At 39.7% G+C, this 24,084-nt stretch overlaps 1 protein-coding gene across 2 annotated transcripts in view; it reads left to right on the top strand.

Annotated features, from left to right (window-relative positions):
• Positions 1–24,084, top strand: part of srbd1 (S1 RNA binding domain 1) — a 272,374-nt gene that overhangs the window by 61,178 nt on the left and 187,112 nt on the right. Inside the window, exons 10-14 of one of the 2 annotated variants that reach the window (XM_072580646.1) lie at positions 2,230–2,333; positions 7,850–7,957; positions 9,137–9,294; positions 18,028–18,118; positions 20,060–20,167. In XM_072580646.1, the coding sequence (XP_072436747.1) occupies positions 2,230–2,333; positions 7,850–7,957; positions 9,137–9,294; positions 18,028–18,118; positions 20,060–20,167 (569 nt within the window). The remainder of the gene's footprint in view (positions 1–2,229; positions 2,334–7,849; positions 7,958–9,136; positions 9,295–18,027; positions 18,119–20,059; positions 20,168–24,084) is intronic. The other variant, XM_072580647.1, reaches the window with a different exon arrangement.

Genomic DNA, 24,084 nt, shown 5'->3' with positions numbered 1-24,084 from the left:
GGCCCTTCAGTCTCATGGAGACCCATGGCAGAAACTCAATGCTCAGTAGATGTCATCTTTGAATTGAGGGATGATGAGCCTCTATTGTCAATATTACTGCCATGGAGGTGGCAAACTCTTTAACATTAGTTTCCTCTGTATGAAAGCTATGCTGATCATCATAAGTATATTTTATCTACAGTTGGTGGACAATGACTGTGTTGCTGCTACTCCTTCAGATTTGTAAGTCAGTCTCTTGATATTTTCAATTCATTATGTAAAATACTCGACCAGTTTTGCCAAGACAAAAGCTTTAATCAACCTGTTAAACATTTCACCTATATATATTGAAAGAAGAATCTGGAGATTGTCGATCACTTCCCATTCAATCTTCTCTGCCGTTGATTATGACTGTGGATGATTGAACACTTCAATGCCTTTTTATTCAACACATTTCCATATCTTGTAGGCCACTGGTCATCAGAAATCCATCAGTCTCCACCTTTTATTTGCATAGAGGCTCAGTCTTTGAATATGTTCACAGGGTGGAATCTGCTACCAATCACACAGAATGACATCTCGCTATACTGTAATCACCTTAATGGCAAGACAGCAGTGACAGGGAAGCAAAGAAAATGGTCCGCAGATCCCATCGTCTCATGGGACATCTTATCTGTAAGCTGCAGGTTGGAAATTGGTCTGGTCAGTCACATGATGACTCGTGGCAGAAATTCCGAACTTCAGTTAGTCTTCAAATCAGAGAAGAAATGATGAGCCTTTATTAGTGTAGATGTATCGAATATGAGGTTAGGTGAATAAATGTATTAAGCAATGTATACCCGACGGTGGTGACAAGTTCAGATGGTACCCTTGATAGAAGAGGTATTTGCAAATCAGGCCTTTGAGATTAGATGAGAATCGTGAGCTAGTTCCCCGGTATTTTTCTAATATTAATGTTTGAAATATTCAGAGTTGGTTTGGATATTGAGCTGACATGTCTACAAACATTATCTGTCTGTACAATCTGCCTTTTCAATGTGCATTGGTATTCACAGAGCCGATAACAATTGTGATGTATTGCTTTTGTTATGTTTCATGGGTGTGTAAGTATCGCTGGCTAGGCCAGCAGTTGTTGCTCATCCCTAATTGCCCTTCAGAAGGCGGTGGTAAGCAACAATGTGGATATATTGACAAATAATCTCCTGTAGATTACAATTTTTGTGTTTTGTTTTTAATCAATGCAAATGTCTATCATTTGGGTGACAGAAGAGGCGGTTCTTGTGGAGTAGATATTCTGGCAAGCATGTGTTGGCATGAATGATCTGTTTCTATGCTTCAAATTCTATATAATTTATTAGCTAAATTGCAAATAATGCTTTACCATAGACTGCCAAAATTGTTATATTAAAATAGGCTTTCAAAAAAACAATCCTTATTAAAGGCTGAATGTTTATCATCACCTAACAGAATTAGTTTTTGCCCCAGGATCATTATGTTTCAATTGAACCAGCATTGGGAATTGTAGCTATGGATTCTAAATCTCCTTGCAGCTTGACCTAGTTTCTTTGGCAACATATTAGAGTGACTGCGTAAACAGGCTGATTGCCAAATCTGACGAAAGGCAAAAACAAAAATCCAAAAGGGCAGGTCATTTGTGGGTGTGCTATTGTAAAATGTTAGCTTTTTTAAAAAAACAATTTGAGAAACTACTTTTTTTGTTAGATATGAAAGTAACCAAATAGGCTTGAAAGAATGGAACTTGGTTGTCTGCTTTGGACAGTGGGAATGCTTTCTGAAGAAAAGCACTGCAGTATTGTCTCCTGTTAAACAAAAAGATTTTACATATTTGTGATGATTAGATAAAGGAATTGGCGATACATAACTCCAGTTCACTCAAAAACAGCATTTCACTAGGCCTGGTATTTGGTCAGTTAATTGTAATTGTAATTAAAGAAGAAATTTGTGGAATTCATCACATGATGTTGTGTTGTGTCTACTGTTAAAATATATTTAGCTGACTTAGAACTAGCTGACTTAATCTTTTTGTATTTGCAATGTTTCCTATTCTATTTCTATCAAGTCTATGTTTCTGACCTTAACTATCCATAAAAGTACCTTTCATAGTTAATTATACTCTGTATGATTTACTATAAAACATCAAACAAGTGCTTACATGTAAGGAGACTTGATAAGTTTGTCTTTTGGGTATTTTATGTGTCATCTGTCTGTGCTGTTTATGTTTGCACTTAGATTCTGGCCATTAACCGAGGGGAAAAATTGAAAATCCTGACAGTGAAGGTCAGCATTCCTGACAGAGTGAAAAATGACTTCTGTAGATGGTGCGTCAATGAAAGGTCTGTCGATACACAAAGCTTCACATTCAAATGTACTTTGCGCACTATGTCTTTCTGTTAAAGATGCTAGATAGGGGAATGTCTTCGGGTATATCTGAGCTCTTTCTGAGCATCTGCAAATGTCTGACATGGTAGGTGTGCAAATTATTTCACACTTTGATTCTCCCTTCCCACTAGTCTGTGTGATAGTGGCTTGCACTACATTGGGTTGCTATTGACAGAGTCATTTTTGTGAAAGAAATATGTGGGTACACAAACCACACCAAAATGAAGCCGCTATGTTGCCAAAAAGAAATAGAAGTAGAGTAAGATCAAGAAATTTTGTATTTTTTTTATTCATTCATGGCATGTGGCATCACTGGTTAGACCACCATTTATTGCCCATCCCTAATTAAACGTCAACCACTGCTGTGAATCTAGAGTCACATGTAGTTCAGACCAGTGTAAGATGGCTGATTTCCTTCCTTTAAAAGGCATTTGTGAGCTAGATGTGCCATTACGACAATCAGTAGTGATTGACATTTAGGCTGGCATTTTATTCCACATTGTCATTGAATTCTAATTTGAGCCCATGTCCAGAACATTAACTGCGAGTTCTGAACTATTAGCCTGGTGACATTATCACAATGTTACCATCTCCCCTGCTTTCTTAATTTTCTTCCTTTAAAATGTATTAAGTTATCGATTCTAGAGAAGAATTCAACAAATCATTTTTTTTGGATATCTTTGCCATAAATTTTGTTCAGGTCTGAATCGATTTATAATATACTTAGAGAGACATAAGAGATTATATTTATTTACAGCTTTTCATTACGACTGGTGTCCCAAAGCACTTTACATCTGCTGAAGTATTTTTAAAGTGTAGGAACTGTCATAAGCAATGGAAGGATTAATGTGTGCACAGCAGGTTCTCACTAACAGCAGTCTTCTAAGCCCTGGCCTGTTATTGTGATATTGCCTGAGGGATAACTATTGACCTGGATGCTGGGATAAATTCCCATACTCCTCATCAAATTGTGCCATGACGTCTTTTATGTTCACCTGAGAGGGCGGGCACACCTAGATTCAATGACTCATCTGAAAGGTAGCAGCTCTTGATAGTTCAGCATGACCACACCACTGCACTGAATTGCAGTAGGTGGGGGAGGGGTGTATCTTGATTTTGTACTTAAGTTCTGTGTTGGGACTTCAGAATAGAAACTTCTAGCTCAGCTGACAGTTCCTCTGCTGGCATTTTTTTAAACTGCCGCCGGGACATTAACCACCTCAACCTGTCTACCTCCCACCGCGCCCCCCCCCCCCCCCCCCCCCCCCCCCCCCGACTCCGACCTCTCACCCTCACAATGCGCTGCCCTCCATTCTCTCTGCTCCAACCCTGACCTCACCATCCAGCCAGCAGATAAAGGGGGCACAGTAGTAGTCTGGCACACTGACTTCTACACCGCTGCAGCCAGACGCCAACTCGAGGACACCACCTCCTACCGCTCCCTCGACCATGACCCCACCCCCCATCACCAAACCATCATCTCCCAGACCACACAGAACCTCATCACCGCAGGAGATCTCCCACCCACAGCTTCCAACCTCATAGTCCGGGAACCCCGCACTGCCCGGTTCTACCTCCTTCCCAAGATCCACAAGCCTGACCACCCTGGCCGACCCATTGTCTCAGCATGCTTCTGCCCCACTGAACTCATTTCTACCTACCTGGACACTGTCCTATCCCCCCTAGTCCAGGAACTCCCCACATATGTTCGTGACACCACCCATGCCCTCCACCTCCTCCAAGACTCCTGTTTCCCCGGCCCCCAACGCCTCATCTTCACCATGGATATCCAGTCCCTCTACACCTCCATCCGCCATGACCAGGGCCTCCAAGCCCTCCGTTTCTTCCTCTCCCGATGTCCCCAACAGTACCCTTCCACCGACATACTCATTCGTTTTGCCAAGCTGGTCCTCACGCTTAACAATTTCTCCTTCGAATCCTCCCATTTCCTCCAGACCAAAGGGGTAGCCATGGGCACCCGTATGGGCCCCAGCTATGCTTGTTTCTCTGTTGGCTATGTAGAACAGTCCATCTTCCGTAATTCCACTGGCACCACTCCCCACCTCTTCCTCCGCTGCATTGATGACTGCATTGGCGCCACCTCATGCTCCCGCAAGGAGGTTGAGCAATTCATCAACTTCACCAACACATTCCAGCCTGACCTTAAATTTACCTGGACCATCTCTGACACCTCCCTCCCCCTCCTGGACCTCTCCATCTCCATTAATGATGACCGACATTTTTTACAAACCCACCGACTCCCACAGCTTACCTGAATTACACCTCTTCCCACCTTACCTCCTGCAAAAATGCCATCCCGTATCCCCAATTCCTCCGCCTCTGCCATATCTGCTCCCAGGAGGATCAGTTCCTGCACAGAACACAACAGATGGCCTCCTTCTTTAGAGACCGCAATTTCCCTTCCCACGTGGTTAAAGATGCCCTCCAACACATCTCTTCCACATCCTGCACCTCCGCTCTAAGACCCCACCCCTCCAACCATAACAAGGACAGAACCCACCCCCGTTGCTTACCTCCCACCCTACCAACCTTCGCATAAACCAAATCATCCGCCGACATTTCTGCCACCTCCAAACGGACCCCACCACCAGGGATATATTTCTCTACCCACCCTTTCCGCCTTCCGCAAAGACTGTTCCCTCCGTGACTACCTGGTCAGGTCCACGCCCCCCTACAACCCACCCTTCCATCTTGGCACCTTCCCCTGCCACCGCAGGAACTGTAAAACCTGCGCCCACACCTCCTCCCTCACCTCTATCCAAGGCCCTAAATGAGCCTTCCACATCCATCAAAGTTTTACCTGCACATCCACCAATATCATTTATTGTATCCGTTGCTCCCGACGCGGTCTTCTCTACATTGGGGAGATTGGATGCCTCCTAGCAGAGCGCTTTAGGGAACCCGCACCAATCAACCACACCGCCCTGTGGCCCAACATTTCAACTCCCCTCCCACTGTGTCGAGGACATTGAGGTCCTGGGCCTCCTTCACCGCTGCTCCCTCACCACCAGACACCCGGAGGAAGAACGCCTTACTTTCCACCTCGGAACACTTCAACCCTGGGGCATCAATGTGGACTTCAACAGTTTCTTCATTTCCCCTTCCCACCTCACCCAGTTCCAAACTTCCAGCTCAGCACTGTCCCCATGACTTGTCCAACCTGCCTATCTTCTTTTCCACCTATCCACCCCACCCTCCTCTCTGACCTATCACCTTCATCCCACCCTCATCCACCCATTGTACTCTTTGTTACCTTCCCCCACCCTCCTCCCTGACATATCACCTTCATCCCCACCCCCATTCACCTATTGTACTCTATACTACTTTCTCCCCACCCCTACCCTCCTCTCATTTATCTTTCCACCCTTCAGGCACTCTGCCTGTATTCCTGATAAAGGGCTTTTGCCCGAAACGTCGATTTTACTGCTCCTCGGTTGCTGCCTGAACTGCTGTGCTTTTCCAGCACCACTAATCCAGAATCTGGTTTTCAGCATCTGCAGTCATTGTTTTTACCGATCTCTTTACACTTGCAGAGGCATGAACTGGAGCTTAAATCCACATTCATGCAAGTGCAGGTTTTTAAAGAACTTCTAGGGCTGTATGTCAGAAATCTTTAATTGCATTTTGTTTTCTCTTTCTGACACTTGCTTAATACTTTCTCTATTGTGTTCTCATAATTATATATGCAACATTGTGACTTACCAAACTTAAGTGTTCATTTGTGGTATTGCACCATAGTCAAATTCATGAAAAAAAATCTGATTAGTAGAGAGTGTATCTACTATATCTCCTTTTAAAATTATGTCCTAGTGAATGTAACTGCAGTTTCTTTACGTTAAGTATAGCTATATGGTATCATCTCTGGTGACATCAAATGTGAATCAGCAGCAAGTTAGGAATCACTAGTTACTGAGAAACCAAAGCAACCAAGCTTCTTTAGATGCCACCATTATACACACATTCCCCTTCCCTCCCTTGTCAGCTTTCCACAGGAGTCGTTCTGTCTGGGATACCTTTGTTCAGCCCCCCCCACAGCCCCACTGCACCTTTCCTTGCGACCACAGAAGAGTGTAACACTTGCCTGTTTACCTCCTCCCACCTCAATATCCAAGGGCCCAAACATACTTTCCAGGTGAAGCAATGCTTTTCCTGCACTTCATGCAAACTAGTCTACTGCATTTGCTGGTCACAATGTGGTCTCCTCTACTTTGGGGAAACATAGACTGGGTGATCGCTTGGCAGAACACACCTTGGTTTGTCAGCAGAAAAAACCCTGAGCTTCCATTTGGCTGCCACTTAACTCATCACCCTGTTCCCTGACCAACATCTCTTTCTCAAGCTTGCTGCAGTGTTATGTTGAAGCTGAAAGAACAACACCTCATTTTCTGCTTGAGGATCCTGCAGCCTTCTGGACTGAATTATAGAGTTCAGCAGCTTCAGGGTTTGAGCTCTCCCATGTCTTTACCCCAACCCCCACACACCAGACTTTGTTATCACATAGTCTGCTATTACACACAACCTATTGTTAGCTATTAACAGTCCGTACTAATAGCTATTCAGCCTCCTAGTCAGATCATTATCCACACTTTTGTCTGTCCAACTGTTCTTCTCTCTCTTTTGGGCTCAATCCAATCTATTGTTTACTCCTTTCCCCACTCCACCCTATCTTCTGCATATGAATTGACATTTTCATAGTTAACGTCAGTTCTAAGGAAGGGCCACTCGACCCAAAGCATTAACTCTGATTTCTCTTCACAGATGCTGCCACACCTGCTGAGCTTTTCCAGCAATTTCTGTTTTTGTTTCTGTTTTTGAATTTGTTTTTTTTTCCCATCCTGAGAGTCCCATGCATCAGTGATAATGTAGTGGTTGACTAACAAAGGAATCAGAGTCAAGAAATGTGGCACTGGAAAAACGCAGCAGGTCAGGCAGCATCCGAAGAGCAAGGGAATAGACTTTTCAGGTATTTTATGATTCTGCTCCTCAGATGCTGCCTGACCTGCTGTGCTTTTCCAGCACCACACTTTTTGACTCTGACCTCCAGCATCTGCAGTCTTCACTTTCTCCTAACCAAGGAAACTGTGTCTATCAATGAGTTTACAGCACATTCAATAATGACATGAGAACCCAGGTACTCTAGAGCTTTGGGGACTTTGATCCAAAGTTACCTCTGTCTTCCCAAGCTTACAACATGGTACAGGTCATTTTCTGTTACTTAAATGTTCATTCCATATTTGGATGCAAAAACTGCATGTAGACTAATCGTCAATTCCATGCCTTTGTTTTTAATATTAGATATGTGATGGAGACCCCTGACACTCCACTGTGAACTGCACATACCCTTGGTCACTGAGCAGATGTACAGATGGCAGTTTAATTTCTTGTCTTGTCATTCTCAGAAAATAATGATCACATTTGTACTAAAATATATGTTTGAACCCTATTGTAGATGGAGACCACGGTACTTTGCAAGGCCTGAATTGATGAAACTCTTGAAGGATTCTGCTGAAGATTCATATAAACGTCTCATATATCCACTTCTGTGCAGAGAATTCAGGTGAAGACAGTTTTCAAAATATTTTCAATTACTTTTCTTTCCAAAGAACATTTAAATCTTTTTTAGGATGGTGCAATCTCGACTAATAAGTATTTTGCTTGTGCTAATTTTCAAATGTGATCCTAGTTATTTAAGTGTCACTTGACCAATGGTGAAGAAATGAATCACAACCAAGATGATTTTGCACTTCCCAGCAGGTGTCACTGTGGAGTGAACAAGAGCAGAAACTGTCCATGCATTCAGCTGAGCTGTCATGTTTTAGGATTTATGATTATTAGTTACTAATTTTGAGTGTTTATATGAAGGTGACAAAATTAAGCTCTGACAAACTGTTGTGGTTTTAAGTTCTATTGTTGAGAGTTATGGATTGGCAATAAACATGGAAAGGAGACTCAAAAGAGAAACAAGATTTCTCGCTTTATAAAGCATGGAGTAAAAAAGCAAGGAAGTAATGCTAACCCTGCATAAAACACTGATTAAGCTCAACATTCTCTCTCTCTCCTTTTTGTTTTGTATGTGATCAATCCACGTAATTGTGGAATACCATTAATGTATTTTGTATAGCTGCACACAGTTTGTAAGGAGATGTTTTGTACAGAATATGTGTCACAACTTCTGGTTTGTTGCTGTACAGCTTAGAGTCTTAGTTTATTCCAAGTTGAAGTATTGGGACCAATTTTGGGCGCTGCATTTTGGGAAGGAAATTATGGTTTTAGAAATGAAGTGGAGGAGATTTGCCAGAATGAACCTGGGGAAGAAACATCTCTGGTACTGGAGAGGTTGGAGAATCTGAGGTTGTTGTCCTTTATGACACAGAAGTTGTAGGGAATTTTGACAGAGGAGTTCAAAACTCATGAAGGCTTTTCAAATCAGTAATGAAGAAGCTGGAATAGGGAACAAGCAGATATCTATTTAAGGTAATTGATGAGGAAACGTCTTCTGCCACCGACTTATGATCTGGTCTGCACTGTGTGAAACCATGATAAAAGCAGATTAAATAGCAATTTTCAAAAGAGAATTTGATAAATACTTAATGTGGGAAAAAATAGAGATGTGAGGAAAGATTTGCTGCTGCATTGTTTTGATTCTGTGATAAATACTGACATTATATTGAGCTGTTATTTATAAGTAAACACGCAATATAAATGTGAGTTCTAGACTTTGCTTTTCTTTTTTAAGGTCCCGCTTAAGCACAGATGCTGAGAAGGAATCTGTTGCAATGTTTGGGAGAAACCTTCGACAGCTTCTTTTGATTAATCCTGTACGTGGCCGAATTCTGATGGGGATTGATCCTGGCTTTAAGCATGGCTGTAAAATATCAATAATTTCAGCTACAGGTAGGTTTCTCTGGTTTTGGAGTGCTTAGGTATTTTAATGTGTGCATTTTGTAAACCATTTAAAATGGATTATGATGTATTAACATTGTATTTGCAATCTCTCAAGATGTTGCTCTGTATACAGAATGGGATAGGAGTCAGTTTTTTTTTCCTATGTATTTTATCTTACACTGCACTTGAATTTTCATTGTTATGATCATTTATGGGATAAAACAAAAAAAATTACCTCAACTTTCAAATGAAATTACCAATAAGGTGTCACTTTTAGTAATTTATACCTTATCACGAGTTAGACCATTGCATAGGCATAAATTTGACAGACACATGATGTTCAAAATAAATTTTAGTTTAAACAATCATAACTGATGCATCTTCCAAAACCAGAAAGAATGCATCGCTCTCTGCAGACCTGTGGCACCAAAGGCAACTCCAAAGTTTTCTGAACTTTGCTTCTGGTACAGAGGATCTCTCGCTTTTTCATTCAGTTGATTTGGCCCTTGAGTTGTTTTCACTGGCAGCTAGATTCCACCCGAAATTTCTGGAGACAATAGTCTCCTGTATGACACGTATCTGCAGAGCATCCTTAGCTAGATTCATAACAGTTTGATAGAATTTAGTTTCCAGAGACGACTTCATGTGACCCCTGTTAAATAGTTAAAAGTGAAGCAGTATCAGTAAACTTGTATGCTTGACAGACCATGTTGTAACCTGTCTTCAGCTCTTGTGTCCTGTTTAGCTTTATATCTCTTAGTTACTCACTCGCACACATGCACACACAGTCCATGTACATCTGTCCACCAACCCACTTCCTTGAAAATGTGCATTCTCAGCTGCAGCTTTCCTTTGTCCCTAGTTCTCCTTTGTGTCTGGACACACAATTTCCTTCATATTGGCTCCACTTTAATGTCAATGGTCATCAGGTTGCATCAGCTTTTCAAGAAAATTGCAAGTAATCCCTTTGCAATTGATACAAACTTTCTAAAGTCCTTTTTAAATGTTCTCAAGCCATTAGAAATTCCCAAGATATCTTAAGGAAACCACAGTTTTCCTCTACTGTTCTGCTTCAGGGTGAAATGTCATCACGAAATTTCACAGTATTCGTATAATATGTAACTCTGGACCATCCACTAAGGTAAATCTTGATGAGTCTTCGAAGTACTCACATGTATTTTAATAATTCAGTGTTAGTGTCCTTCTAAATCTCTACTTCTGATTTTTGGCACTACAAACAACACATCTTAAAATTGTTTTTTTTTAATGGCCACTTATTTTTATATTAAGATGGCTCGTTGTCAGTTGGGTTTTTTAAGGCTAATGTGTAGTGTAAAATTGGCTGGAAGGTGGAAATCTGAGCAAGAGGTCATGTGTAGTTGTCAATTATTACAAGAAGTAAAATCTCTGGAAGAAGTAAAATCTCTGGAACTTGAAGTGTGCAGGAGAGTATCGTAGAATCCCCACAGTTTGGAAGTAAGCCAATTGGCCCAATGAGTCCACATTGACCCTCCAAAGAGCATCCCAACCAGACCTACCCCCTATCGTTTTCCTGTAACCCTGCATTTCCCACAGCCAATCCACCTAACCTCCACATCTTTGGACTTTGGGAGGAAACTGGAATGACTGGAGGGAATCCCGCAGACACTGGGGGAGCGTGCAAACTCTGCACAGTCACCTGTGGGTGGAATTGAAACTGGGCCCTGGTGCTGTGAGACAGCAGTGCTAACCACTGAGCCACCGTGCTGCTGTATAAAAGAAGTGGATTGAGACACGTCAATCAGACTATTGGTGGGTGACTTTCCATACCACACCATGATGCAAATGCTGGGAAAGCAGCCAACTGAGTGTTCCTTGTCTTTAAAGCAAATGTAAGGTCTTCAGTTTGAACATAAGTCTCTTGTCTTCAAGAGCAGTGGATTCTTCAAGTGTAAAGACCAGGGATACTGGAGTAATTAATAAAGTATTATGGTGATGATAGGACAGGTGATATATTGCTGCTGTAATATATGTGGGAGCTGCTGGATATCAAAGTGATCCAGGGCAAACATGTCTGAAATAGGTTTGCAGCTCAAGGAACTTTGGATCCAAGTTGAGGAGTTGGAGTCTGAGCTGTAGATTCTGTGTCTCTCCAGGGAGGGGGAATATTACCTGGACATTTGCTCCAGGAGGCAGCCACAAACATCACCTTTAGTCTGTGATCAGGGACAGGAGGTTGTGACTGCAGGTGGGATAGGTATGACGTAGCATTTGAAGACCCTCATTCCCTGCATTTCTGAGGATCTTGCAAACTATGGGGTACAATGATCCTTTCAAGTCGGGGGAGAAGAAGAGGACCATAGTAGTGGTAAGGGATAGTTTAATTTTGGGGGTAGCTACTGTTAGAAACATAAAAGATAGGAACAGACCATCCCACCCTTTGAGCCTGCTCTGCCATTCAATATAATCATGGTTGATAATTAAGCTCAATGCCCTAATACTCCTCAAGATTGTTTTATTGTACAGGATGGAATTAATATGAGAGCAAGAAAGGATCTTTGCTCAGAACAAACAAAATCCATATGGGTGGAGGTAAGAGGAAATAATCTGTAGGCCTTCTAACAGTACAGATACTGTAGGACAGAACAAATTTGGAGATAACGAGGGCACACACACAAAGCCAGTATGTTAAACATCGTAGACTTTAATCTTCAACTACTTTGGGAAAATCTAATTGACTGAGGTTGCCACAAAGAAGAATTTGTAGAATGTGTTATGGATTCTATCAGGAATCAGCAGTTTTGGGAGACTTGCTTAATGTGTTATGAGGCAGGTTTAATATGTGATTTTAAAGTAAAACAAGGAAACAGAGATCATAACATGTACAGGTTAGTATTTGAGTAAGAAATTTCTGTCCGAAACATCTGTGCTAAACTTAAATTAGGGTAAATTTTAAAAATTAAATCATAAGATATGGGTGGCGCTGGTTAGGTTGGCATTTAATGCCCACCTCTATTTGCCTAGATGAACACTAAGAGTAGGCTAGACCAGGAACGGATGACAAATTACCTTACCAAAATGACATTGATAAGTCAGAAGGGTTTTTTAAAATACAACAGACAGTGCCTACGAGGTCACCATTAGACTAGCAGTTTATTCCAGGTATTTTTTATTGAATTAAGATTCACCATCTGCCATTGTGGGATTCACCTATGTTACCAGAACATTAGGTTTGGCATCGTCTCTGGACAGAGTCAACAACATAAGTAATGTTCTCAAAGTACAGCATAATGCTTTTTCAAGCTAAATGAGCTGGAAAATTGTATTTTTTTATGCTTGTGACAGAGGGAGGAGGAGCAAGTGACACATAGTGATCATGCTCAGAGCGAAAGACAAAGGCAGTCGTAATGGTTAAAAGGGAGAGATGGATAGATGAAATAGGTGTGAATAACTGAGAAGAAAAGATGGTTCTACTGTGCTGAGATTAAAACCAACAAGATTTAAGCAAGGCAGGTTTGGAGGAGGGTGGGTTTGTCCAAAAAATGGAGTATAGAGATCATGCACAAAAACTGTAGAGCTCAATATTGGGTCCTAGAAGCTGTAAAGAGTCTAGGCAGAAAATGGGGTAGTGTTCCCCCAGCGTGCACTCAGCTTCATTGGAAAACTGTCAAAGGCTACCATGGGAACAAGAGGGTTTATTGAAATGGCAAGCAACCAGAAGCTCAGGGTCTTTCCTGTGATCAGAGTAGATGTTTTCACAGAATGGCCACCCAGTCTGCTTTTGAGCTTGCCAATGTGAAATTATGAGCTTGAATACAGTGGACTAGATTGAAAGATGGCAAGTAAATTGCTGCTTTACTTGGAAGGTGTGTTTGGGGCTTTGGTTAACGAGGAGAGAAGAGTTGAACAGGCAAGTATTACACCTGGAATTGCATGGAAAGGTGCATAAGAGAGTGAGTAAATGAGGACTGGACGAGGTTATCACAGAGTACAGTCCCTGTGGAATGCTGACAGCGGAGAGAATTGTTTGTTCCCTTTTGTTCTGGGAGGGATGGGAAGGTGCGGTCGTGGATGTGAGACAAATCTTTTGTACACAGTTGAGAGCCCTGTTAACCATTGGAGGAGGGGAATCCTCAGTTGAGGAAAAAGGAAGACATGTCAGATTCTCCTTGATGGAAGAGGACATCATCAAAACAGATCAGATGGAGAAACTAGAAAATAGAATGGAATACTTACAGGGTGTAAGGAAGTGTAGTCAAAGTCGCTGGGAGTCAATGGATTTATAGTGGATATTGGTGGACAGCCTATCCCCAGAAATGAAAACAGTGAAGTCAAGGAAGGGAAGCATTAGAGATGGATCAGATAAAGGGGAGAGAAGGATGAAATTGAAAAGCAAACTGATGGCCTTTTCTAATATCGAATGAGAACAGGAAGCAGCACTGATGATCTAATCAATGTAATGGGAGTAAGACTTGTGGGAAGGGTCCAGATAATTTTTTTTCACTCACCCATTCTCTCTCCCTCTCTCTCACCCCCTCAGCCAGCCAGCAGCATTTATTTCCCATGCCGAGTTGTTCTTGAGAAGTTGTTAGTGAGATTCCTTCAGTAGTACATTTGGTGTAGATGTACCCACAATGCTGTTAAGGAGGGAGTTCTAGGATTTTGACCCAGAAACACTGAAGGAATAGTGATATATTTCCAGGTAAGGATGCTGAGTGGCAAAGCAGGGAACTTAGGACTGGAGGAAATTAAAAATAAATTGTTTGCTGGAGATGTCTGAATGCATAAGGACAAGTATGAAGGAACAGGTGATACAAGACTATCATGGAGAGATTGCTGGGAGTGATTCACTCCAATTGGAAAAGATCTGGACATGAGCACAAAAACAAGACACATGACAGTTCTACCCCAAAATCTTTTATAAATATTTTATTAATTTTTTTCTCTCCATAACCTTAATACATGTATAGTTTAACTTTATGCATTTTGCAGAGACCTTGTCCTAAACAGACACAAGTTGATGTGTGTTCCAGATGGATGGCACTTTTGTCATCTTTAAATGTCACACCAGAGCTTGAATATATCTAAAGATACTGCCTTGCTTTTTTTAAGGTGCTGTATTATTGGAGAGCTGTCTCCAGGATTAGTAATTGAGACATTCATCAGAACAATGTCTTGGTTTAACGTTCAAGATCCTATGGCTTTATTCAAAAAGGACTTCTTTTAGCCAAGATCAGGAAACAAAGGTTATGTCTTACCTCATTGCTGATCATGTGAGATTGCTGAACCAGGATGTCTAGAAATACAGAATCATAGAAATTTACAGCACAGAAGGTCATTTGACTGATTGATTGGGTTTGCTCTAGCTGTCAGAGAAGCGGTAGCTGGAAGAACACAACAAGCCAGGCAGCATCAGGAGGTGAAGAAGCTGATGTTTTGGGTGTAATCCTGCTGCATTCCAGAATGCTACCTCGCCTTTTCTAATCTCCTGCTTGTTTTCTTTGGATTCCAACATCTACAGTTTTGTCTCTAGCTGCCAAACAGCCATCCAGCCTCATCCCAGGTTCTAGCTCTAGATCTAAATCTTGTAGCATATGGCACTTCAATTCTGCATTAAAATAGCTTTTGAATAGTATGATGGTTTCTGAGTCTACCCTTTTCAGGTCTTAAGTCTAGATTTCCATCCCCATGGTAAAAGAAAACCCACCTCTGTCTCCTTTAAAATTCCTACCGCTCAGCTAAATCAGTGTCCCAGGCTAAAAACTTCTCAACCAAGGGGAATAGAGTCTTCCTATCTACTCTGTCAAGATTCTCATAATTTTATATACCAGGTTTTTCCTTAGTTGCCTAAATTCCACAAAAGAAACCTTAGTGCATCCATCTGTCTTGACAACCAAACTTCTCCAATCCAGGTAATGTCCTTATTAATCTCTGTATCTTCTGTATGCACACCTTTCCTATTCTGTAGTTAAAGAAATACATAGAGTGGTGATCCATCAGTTTTATCCAGTTGCTGCATAACCTTTCAGTTCTATGTGTGCTTAAACTACTAAAATCTACTATCCAGTATGCCTTCTTGACAACCATCGAACCATAATCCTATTGTAGAGTTTCTTTGCTCCTCCACACCTTTTCGTATCAGCTCATTCCCTTGCCTCATTAACCTCCCCAAATGCATTTCCTCACACTTCGCTAGGTAAAGCTTCATTTGTCATTATTCCACCTGCCTGACCAATCCTTTGCTATCTTCCAACAATATGCTGTATTCTTCTTCTTCATCAACCGCATAGTTTATTTTATATCATGTTCAAGCTTCTTAGATACACCCCCTACATGTAAGGCTGAATCATCGAAGATTGTCACAAAAAGCAAAGAATTCCTGCAGGTTGAGTACTCAATCCCATCAGAAACAACTTTCTGGTAGAAAAAAAACACCCATTCGCCTTTGCTTCCTGCCTCTGATAATTTTTTTTTATTTTCAATTTCCCACTTTGCCTTTGATTCCATGGGCTGTTGTTTTTACAACCAGTCTGCCATTTGTGACCTTGTCAAAACCATGTTAAAAACCATACAGACTACATCATACCCTTCACTGACTGTCTTTATTGCTTTCTCAAAAATGTTCGATCGTGTACCTCAGACACAACCTTCTCTTAATGAATCCAAACTGACTATCTTTGATCTAAATGAGGATTAATCTTGTTCCTCCAAATGTTTGGTGGCAATTTTCCTACCTATGAACGTGATTGACTGGTCTGTAATTGCTTAGTCTGTCCTTCATGTTTTAGGCAAAGTTGCAATATTAGATGTCTTTCAGTCCAAAGTTTGTGAGATTTGTAGCTCAGGTGCTTGTTGTTGTGGTTCTGTTCGCCGAGCTGGGAATTTGTGTTGCAGACGGAACGAGGACATGCCACAACCCAAAGGACTAGCCACGTTACCATACATCAAGAACATTTCTGAACTGACAGCCAGACTACTACGACCACTAAGACTCATAACAGCACACAAACCAACAGCCACACTCAGACAACAACTCGCCAGGAAAAAGGACCCGATACCCAGCATGAGCAAAACCAACGTAGTGTACAAAATTCCATGCAAGGACTGCACAAAGCACTACATAAGACAAACAGGAAGACACCTAACGATCCGTACCCATGAACACTAACTAGCCACAAAATGACACGACCAGCTATCCTTAGTAGCTGCGCACTCAGATTACAAGCAACATGAGTTCGACTGGGACAACGCTACTATTACAGGACAAGCCAAGCAGAGAACAGTCAGGGAATTCCTAGAGGCATGGCACTCATCCACATATTCTATCAACAAACATATCGACCTGGACCCATTATATCGGCCACTGCAGCGGACAGCTGGAACTGACAACCAGAAGCGGCAGAGAAAAATCACTATAAATGCCGGAGGAAACATCACAGAAGCGCTTCACAGGAGGCTCCCAAGCACTGAGGATGTCACCTAGACAGGGGTCGAAACGTCTGCAACACAAATTCCCAGCTCGGCGAACAGAACCACAACAATGTCTTTCAGTCCCTTGACATCACACAGGGCTGTAAAGTCAGAAGCAAAATCAGAAATTGCTGGACACATTCGGCAGGTCTGGCAGCAAATGTGGAGAGAAAGCAGAGTTAACATTTTGGCTCCAGTAACTCTGCTTCAGATGTAGTTGATACTGCCACACCTGAGTTTTTCCAGCACTCTCTGTTCCAGTTTCTGATTTCCAGCATCCACGGTTCTTTGGTCTTTTTGTTCAGACCTGGAAGATGAAAATCAGTGTACACAAGAACATAATGTCAAGAGGAGCCCATTTGCTTCCTCAACTGTGCTGTACCATTCAATAAAGTCATGGCTTACTGATCATGGCTTCAATTCCACTTTCCTGCATGCACCCTATCAATGCTTGACTCCCTTGTCAATTTCAATCTTGAATATATTCAATGACTCAGTCAGCACTATTCTCTTGCACTTCACTCTTTTGAGAGGTACAGATGCAAAGTTTTCATGAAGAGCCATGTACATCTTTGCAATGTACATCTCGGGAATAGTTCCTGCACTCTAATATAAATTGATTAAAGTGGTGTTTCTTGCGTTTTATTTATAACGCAATAATGAAAGGTTTGTGTCCAAAGAATTGAACAGTGTAGTTATGGAAATCAAATTAAATTTAAAATTAAGGTGTTAAGTATTTGATTTTGGATTTAATTAGAGGACTATTTATGATTTTAATACTTAGTAAGTTTAGGATTTACTTCAAAAAGGTAATGTCAGATTGCAGTGCTACAAGCACAACTCCATAAAGAGTTGTCATGCCATTTAGATACTGTAGAAAGGAAAAAGTGGTGCCCACTTAAACAGACAGTATAATAGGTAGGTGCAGCATTGTCAAGTCCACCATTGGATGCAGTTATGATATTTTATTAATGCTGTACCTCAGGTTATGTTTTGCAAAACATAATGAATGCATTGGATCATTCCATTATGGCCCAATTTATTTTCAATCATGACATCTTGAAATAAGTTTCAACATTGAGAGTTAAAAGGTGGTACACACATGCTTTGTTCTACGGTCTAAGATTTTGTGATCTTTGTTGTTAATTGTTCTTTTCAAACTTCACTTGGTAAATTATGTTATTAAATTAATGCACTTATACTTGTTTTGATAAAAAGAACTCAGTAGTTATAATGGATATTTGCCTGTCATGCAATTCGGAAAGTGATCTGATCTTTTGTTAACTGGTCCAGGCCAAATACTTCACACCGATGTGATTTACATACATGGTCCAGGAGCGCAGCGAGAAGCTGAAAAGATAAGGCATTTGCTTCATAAATACAGGTGTGATAATTGATTTTTATTTTTAATTTGATTTTCAAATAAATGAAATAATTGTCTGTTTTGACACAGGTAATGAAATAATACTTGTGATAAATGTATGCATGTGTAATGTGTTCCTTCTGTTTAAATATTTTGCATAAGTTTGTATGGTGAAACAGAAAGGGGGTAAAATTGCTCTTAAATTTAATAAGACAAATAGTGAAAGTTTATTTGTGGCATTTTCCAATGAAATATAAATTTGATCTGACCCAGACACAGTCTTGTTTCTTAAGATAAGTGTTTTGTGCCAAAATCGTTCAGAAGACATTTATGTCTGAATAAATGATGGCTTCATATTGGGAGCTGATGTCCTTGATCTGATAGATAAATTTTTGCTGAAGTACTTTAAAATTTAAGATGTAGTGCTCCTTTATTTTGTGTTCAGTAGTTGATTTTTTTTTGTAAAGGTTCTTTTCAGCATATTTGTCGATTAGACCATCTGTAATTTTCAGTATTTTATTAAGATTGCCCTTTAATGCAATTTATATGTGAATGTCTTTAATGGGATTGATACTGCAAATGTAACTTTCTTTCATGGATGAGAATGGGAAAAATAGCTTTCTTTAGTGAAGTTCAGGTTGGAGATGTAATGATCTCGACAGGAACTTGGAGGCCAGCTGTATTACCAATCTGGCAATTGTTGTGATTGTTATAAATGATGTCTGTAAATTTAAATGGGTATTACCCTACCATTGGAATATCTTATAATGGTTGCCAAGGAAAGTGCAATTCAATTGGAGAATGTTGGTATCCTGTAAAATAATTCCTAGAATAAGGTCAGAAATTTTTAAAATATAAAGCATGTACTAAGCCAGTTTATATAAATCATTCTGGTTTAAATTGACGATACTTTCAGTGACTTAACCTTTTATCTGCAGCACATAAGAATCTCATTTTTCCTGAAAGTTGAATCACACACCATAATTTGCAATGCAGATGTAATATAATGTGTGAGTGTGTGTGTGTGTGTGTGTGTGTGTGTGTATATATCAGTTCATGGGAGTAGGCGCAGGTTTTTACAAGAGAGTAAGACAAAGGTCTTATGCACTTGATGAATCCAAAGAAAAAAAAGAACAATGAATCATCTAAGCAGGTTATTTTGCAGAAGCAAAATCTGCGGAAAAAATATATTCAGTGGAATTTTTTTCCTTACAAAGGCCTTGCAACCTTGATTTTCTTTTCCTATTGTGTATACATGAAATTAATTTTTAAGTAAAGGTTCAGAGAAATGAAAAATCCTTCAGTAATTAATTTATCCTTTTACTTCAGATCCCTGTAATCCAATTAGATAAATGAATACTTAATTAATATTTTGGTTTATAAAGATTGCAGTGGTTCAGGGAGAGAGTTGATGAGAAATGATTTGGAACAATGAGGGTTAAGCAATAATTGTAATTTTGTGTATTTTCTGAAAACAAACAGAAATGTAAACAAATACTATGCCTAGTTGAGAATAGAAAATGATTGAACAAGGAACCTCATAACTACTAATATTTTGATACAATATACTGTAAATTCAACATTGGACTAAGATAATAAGTCAACAAATTAGTTGAATAAGGGTGACCTTTTAATAATTGACCCTAAAAATGTTGTGATGGCACTTTTCTTTTACAAAAGAAGCCAAAATCTTGTCATGGAGTTGTGCTTTGAAGCAAATGTTTCAAAACTTGTTCAAGAAGAAATATAGAGTGCAAATATATGGACAAATTAAGTAGAAAGCTGACGCGATCAGTTGCAATTTGCAGTCTTTCTGTATAGTATCTAGTCTGTTCTCTTCTGTGCACTCTTAAGGAGAGGTTTTCTTTGTTGATTAAATTTATAAATATTTTAATTTAATTTTTATTGCCTTCTGAATTTGCATATAGTTCTGATTGTAATTGTTTTTTCTTCTGCTGAAAGCTGTTCGACCATCGTTATTGGTAATGGAACTGCTTGCAGGGAGACAGAATCTTTCTTTGCTGACTTGATTAACAGGAAATATTTTGCTCCACTGGATGTTGTCTACTGGTAAGGCCTCTTCAGTTTTCTTTATCATTACCATACTTGTTATTGGAACTGAAAGGCGTCCTTTAAAGCAATATTATTTGACAAGATCTACAGACAACAGGTAAAGTCATTTAACTGAGGCGATGAATATTCTGTAAGTGCACTTTATGAATTGATAAAAGGATTTTATGACATTGATGAGACATTACCAGAAAAAAATTACATTTTATTTAATGACAATACAAACTAGAAGTATTAGATAATCAATTTTAGGAACACAACTGAAAGGGACAAATTAGGTGTTCTGAGACTCTTTGCTCTTGTTTTCCTGCAGACTGACAGCTAGTTTAAAGTCAGCAGTTGAAACTAACTGCACTGTTTCAAAGTGGAAGATGAGAATGTGGTCCTATGCTTTGAATGTATATTGATGTAGGTCGAGCTTCTCAACCTGTGAATTTGTAAACTGAAAACAAATATAGATTATGAGAGACATTGCTCTGTGCAGAGTTATGGATATTCAAATTACCTGATATAGTTTGCATTTAACTAGCACATAGTATCATAGGAAAACTGGAGTATACTCAGATAAAAGTTGATATCAAATTACAGGCGATATTAGGAGAAGCACTAAAAGCTTGATTAGGACTTAGGCTGGGGGACGTTTGGGAAGGGAATTTCACAGCTTTGGATCTAAATGACTAAAGATATATCTGCTGGAGAGGAAGAAAATTCCCAGTGTTGGCTGTGAATTAATTTGAATGCAAGAATGAGAGTTTTGCTTCAATGATGAGAGTGGACTGGTATGAGAATGATGAGTGAGTAAGACTTGGTGCAGACTATGACGATTGTAGCAGAACTTTAGATCAACCCATGCTTTTATAAGTTCGATGATTAAATAGGACAGCATTGGAATAGTTTGAAGTTGGAGTTGAAAGCATGTCTGAGGGTTTCTGCAGTAATTGGACTGAGGAAGGAATAAATACAAGTGATGTCATGGCAATAGAAGTGGGCTTGAATGTGTCAACTTTTCAGACCTAGTGTACCTTGCAAAATTGCATGTTCATCAGGATCGTCCTGCAAGGTAGATAGCCACATTGCTTTCTTTTGCTGGCCATTATCTTAAATTCTTGGTCACCATGACTGAGATCATTGACACATCTGCTTCTTCTGCTTTTCCATGTAACTCTATCTTTGAAATCCCCTACTTTGATGAGACTTACCTTCTATCTTCTCGATCTCCATTGCCACTAAACCCCACACTACCCGGTTTACCTCATGTCTTCTATGTAAAATTATTATAACTGGATTCCCCTTGTCAAGCACTGTTGTTTAGTTTTTCAAGAATTACTATCTTCAAGTCGCATCTTAACTAAAATCCATCAATGAACTTTGTCTTTGCTACGTATTGCGCCAACACCAAACAGCCTTAACATTCTTTCTCTGCCCCTCCACCAGCACCACTTAGTCAGAGGAAGTTGAGACCAAATATGGTTTGAGTTCTCAATTTCATGTATGATTCAATAAAGTATCATTCTGCTCAGTGTATAAGTCTAAATGATGAGGGATGGCTCAATGAGACAATTTCTGAGCAGTGAATGGGTTTGCAAAAATCTACTGCAGGTCATGGAGATCTTGTGCTGCATGCTCCAATATCCATAACTAAATCATCTTGTAGTAGCTTGCATTGTACTTAATAAAACCACCGATTTAAAAACCACATTCTGGGTTTGAACTTGAATTTTTAAAAAAATATAGTGGCTTACTGTCCATGGAAATAAAGCTAGCGACTGTTCCATGTTTTTGTGCGATGTACGTCTTTGTTCTCATAACGAGGGAGAGAATCCTTTCCATTTAATTGCTCTGAAGGAGATCTGATATCATATTCCTAAGAAATAGGAAATATAAACATGTATGTGAGATGGCACACTTATTGGAAAGAGAAGTATTTCTTGAGCAGCAAGAGAGAAGTCAGAAAAATATTCAGTGACTGAAGAGCTTCAAAGAACTGTAAATTATAGAACCATCAAAACTGATTTATTGTGACATCTGTTTTGACTTTACGCTGAATTCTACAGAAATTGAAGTAGAAATTGTTATTTTGAAGATTTGCATCATTCTCTATTCAATTTTCTCTGTTGCGCAGCTTGTAAATGTAAATATCAAATGGGGAAAAAGTGTGCATAAAATCTAAAATGCATTACTGGGGAAGATGTGAAAATTTATTAAAACTAAGTATGGTGAAAAACTATATGGTGAGACTAAATTAATATTTTTTGCATTTATAAATACCATCTGGTTTTTATTTGACACTAATCTCAGATGAAAAACAAATATTTCTTTCTGTGCCTTTTAGCAATGAATGTTCTCTTGATTTTATGTATTCTTCCAACATAAAGAACATCAGATCTTTTTTTCATAGCTTCTCTGCTGGATTCTTCATTATTAATTCAGATTTTAATTGGGTTTCTGCCCAATGCAAGTCATAACAACTTCAGTATTAAATCATTATCCCTCGCCAACAGGGGTATAGATTTTAACTGCTTTTTGACTTGCACTGCAGCCTTGGCTTGAACAGATTGTAACTGAAACAAATTGCTCAAATGAACATTTGGAATCATTGTTTTCATTAGATTTACTAATCATGGATGCTAAAATGGGTACAAAACTCTGAGAATATTCAGTGTTAAAGGATTGTCAAACATTTGCAAAGTTTGAAGTTCAGAAATATGACGTTTTGGTTTGAGAATGTAACAAACTGTATCTTGTATCAGAGGTGTTACACATATAGCAGTGTAACGGATAGGGAAAAAGATAAATTGAACTTTCATTCTTCTCATTTTTCATCCATGAGCAGAAGCATTTTGTTTTGTTTTCTCTCCAAACATTCTGTTAATGAAGTCCAGTTTTAAAATTATTCCCAAAAACCACTCTTCCGGGTTAAACCAAAAAGTGTGGATTATTTGTGCATTCAAATACAGGGGATGATTATTACAAGCAAGCGCTAAGGAGGAGAAAAGGGAAAAGCTTACAATTAAAAATAAGTCAAAAACCAAAAATGTGGTTTATTAATTCATGTGATTGTCAGAACCTGGAAAATATTGCACAGTTGGCTGAAGATGGGATGTAGCAGATTTTTTTTTAAGTTGATGTTCCAGCAGGATGATGTATATAAACAAGGTGTTGCTTTAATTTTCCAGACAAATATACTGATTTGTTTTAAAGAGAAACAGGTTGAAGAGAATTGAGACTTGAATAGATGCTTTGATTATAATATATCCCCCCCGTCCTCCTTCCCCCTCTGCACCAATGCTTCTGCCCCTTCTTTCCTTACTCCATGCGTAAATCCCTTTGTGATTCCTACTCCCAACTCCCCTTCCTTCCATATTTGCATTATTGATAAGCCTACTGAAGAGTTTGGGAATTCTGTTTTACTTTACCTGCCAATCCCTTCTTGGTAGCTCTGTTTGCTTTTCTTAATGGTTTTTCACATCCTTTCTGAACTTCTACATTCAGCTTGATTTTCAATTCTGTTTCCTCCTTGAAGACTGTCATAAGCACACTCTTAGTTTTTTTATCTATTTTGTTGAATTGATGTTCATTTCTCTGATCTCACACTCTCCTTGGGTATAAACCTTGCTGGATGGCCAGTTTTTTTAGGCGGCGGGACACCACCCTGGGTGATGGTGACTACTCCCAACAGCTTGTGGAGCTCATCCTTGATGTGGATAGTGAACTGCAACTGGCAGGGGATTATGCATTTCCTCTTATTGTCCTGGGCCGTGTTGCCCACCAACTCAATGTTGGTAGTCAGGTACTGAAGAGTGGCAGCCTGGTAAAAAGGGGCGTCAACCAAGAACTGGAGATTGGTTTGTGAAAAATGTGTCTTAACCTTAGCCTGGCCTTCTCCATGTCTACCAAGACCTTGCATTCCTCAACTT

Source organism: Chiloscyllium punctatum, chromosome 11 (genome assembly GCF_047496795.1).
Source record: "Chiloscyllium punctatum isolate Juve2018m chromosome 11, sChiPun1.3, whole genome shotgun sequence".
Classification (NCBI taxonomy): domain Eukaryota; kingdom Metazoa; phylum Chordata; class Chondrichthyes; order Orectolobiformes; family Hemiscylliidae; genus Chiloscyllium; species Chiloscyllium punctatum.
This window is presented reverse-complemented; position numbering and strand designations above follow the sequence as displayed.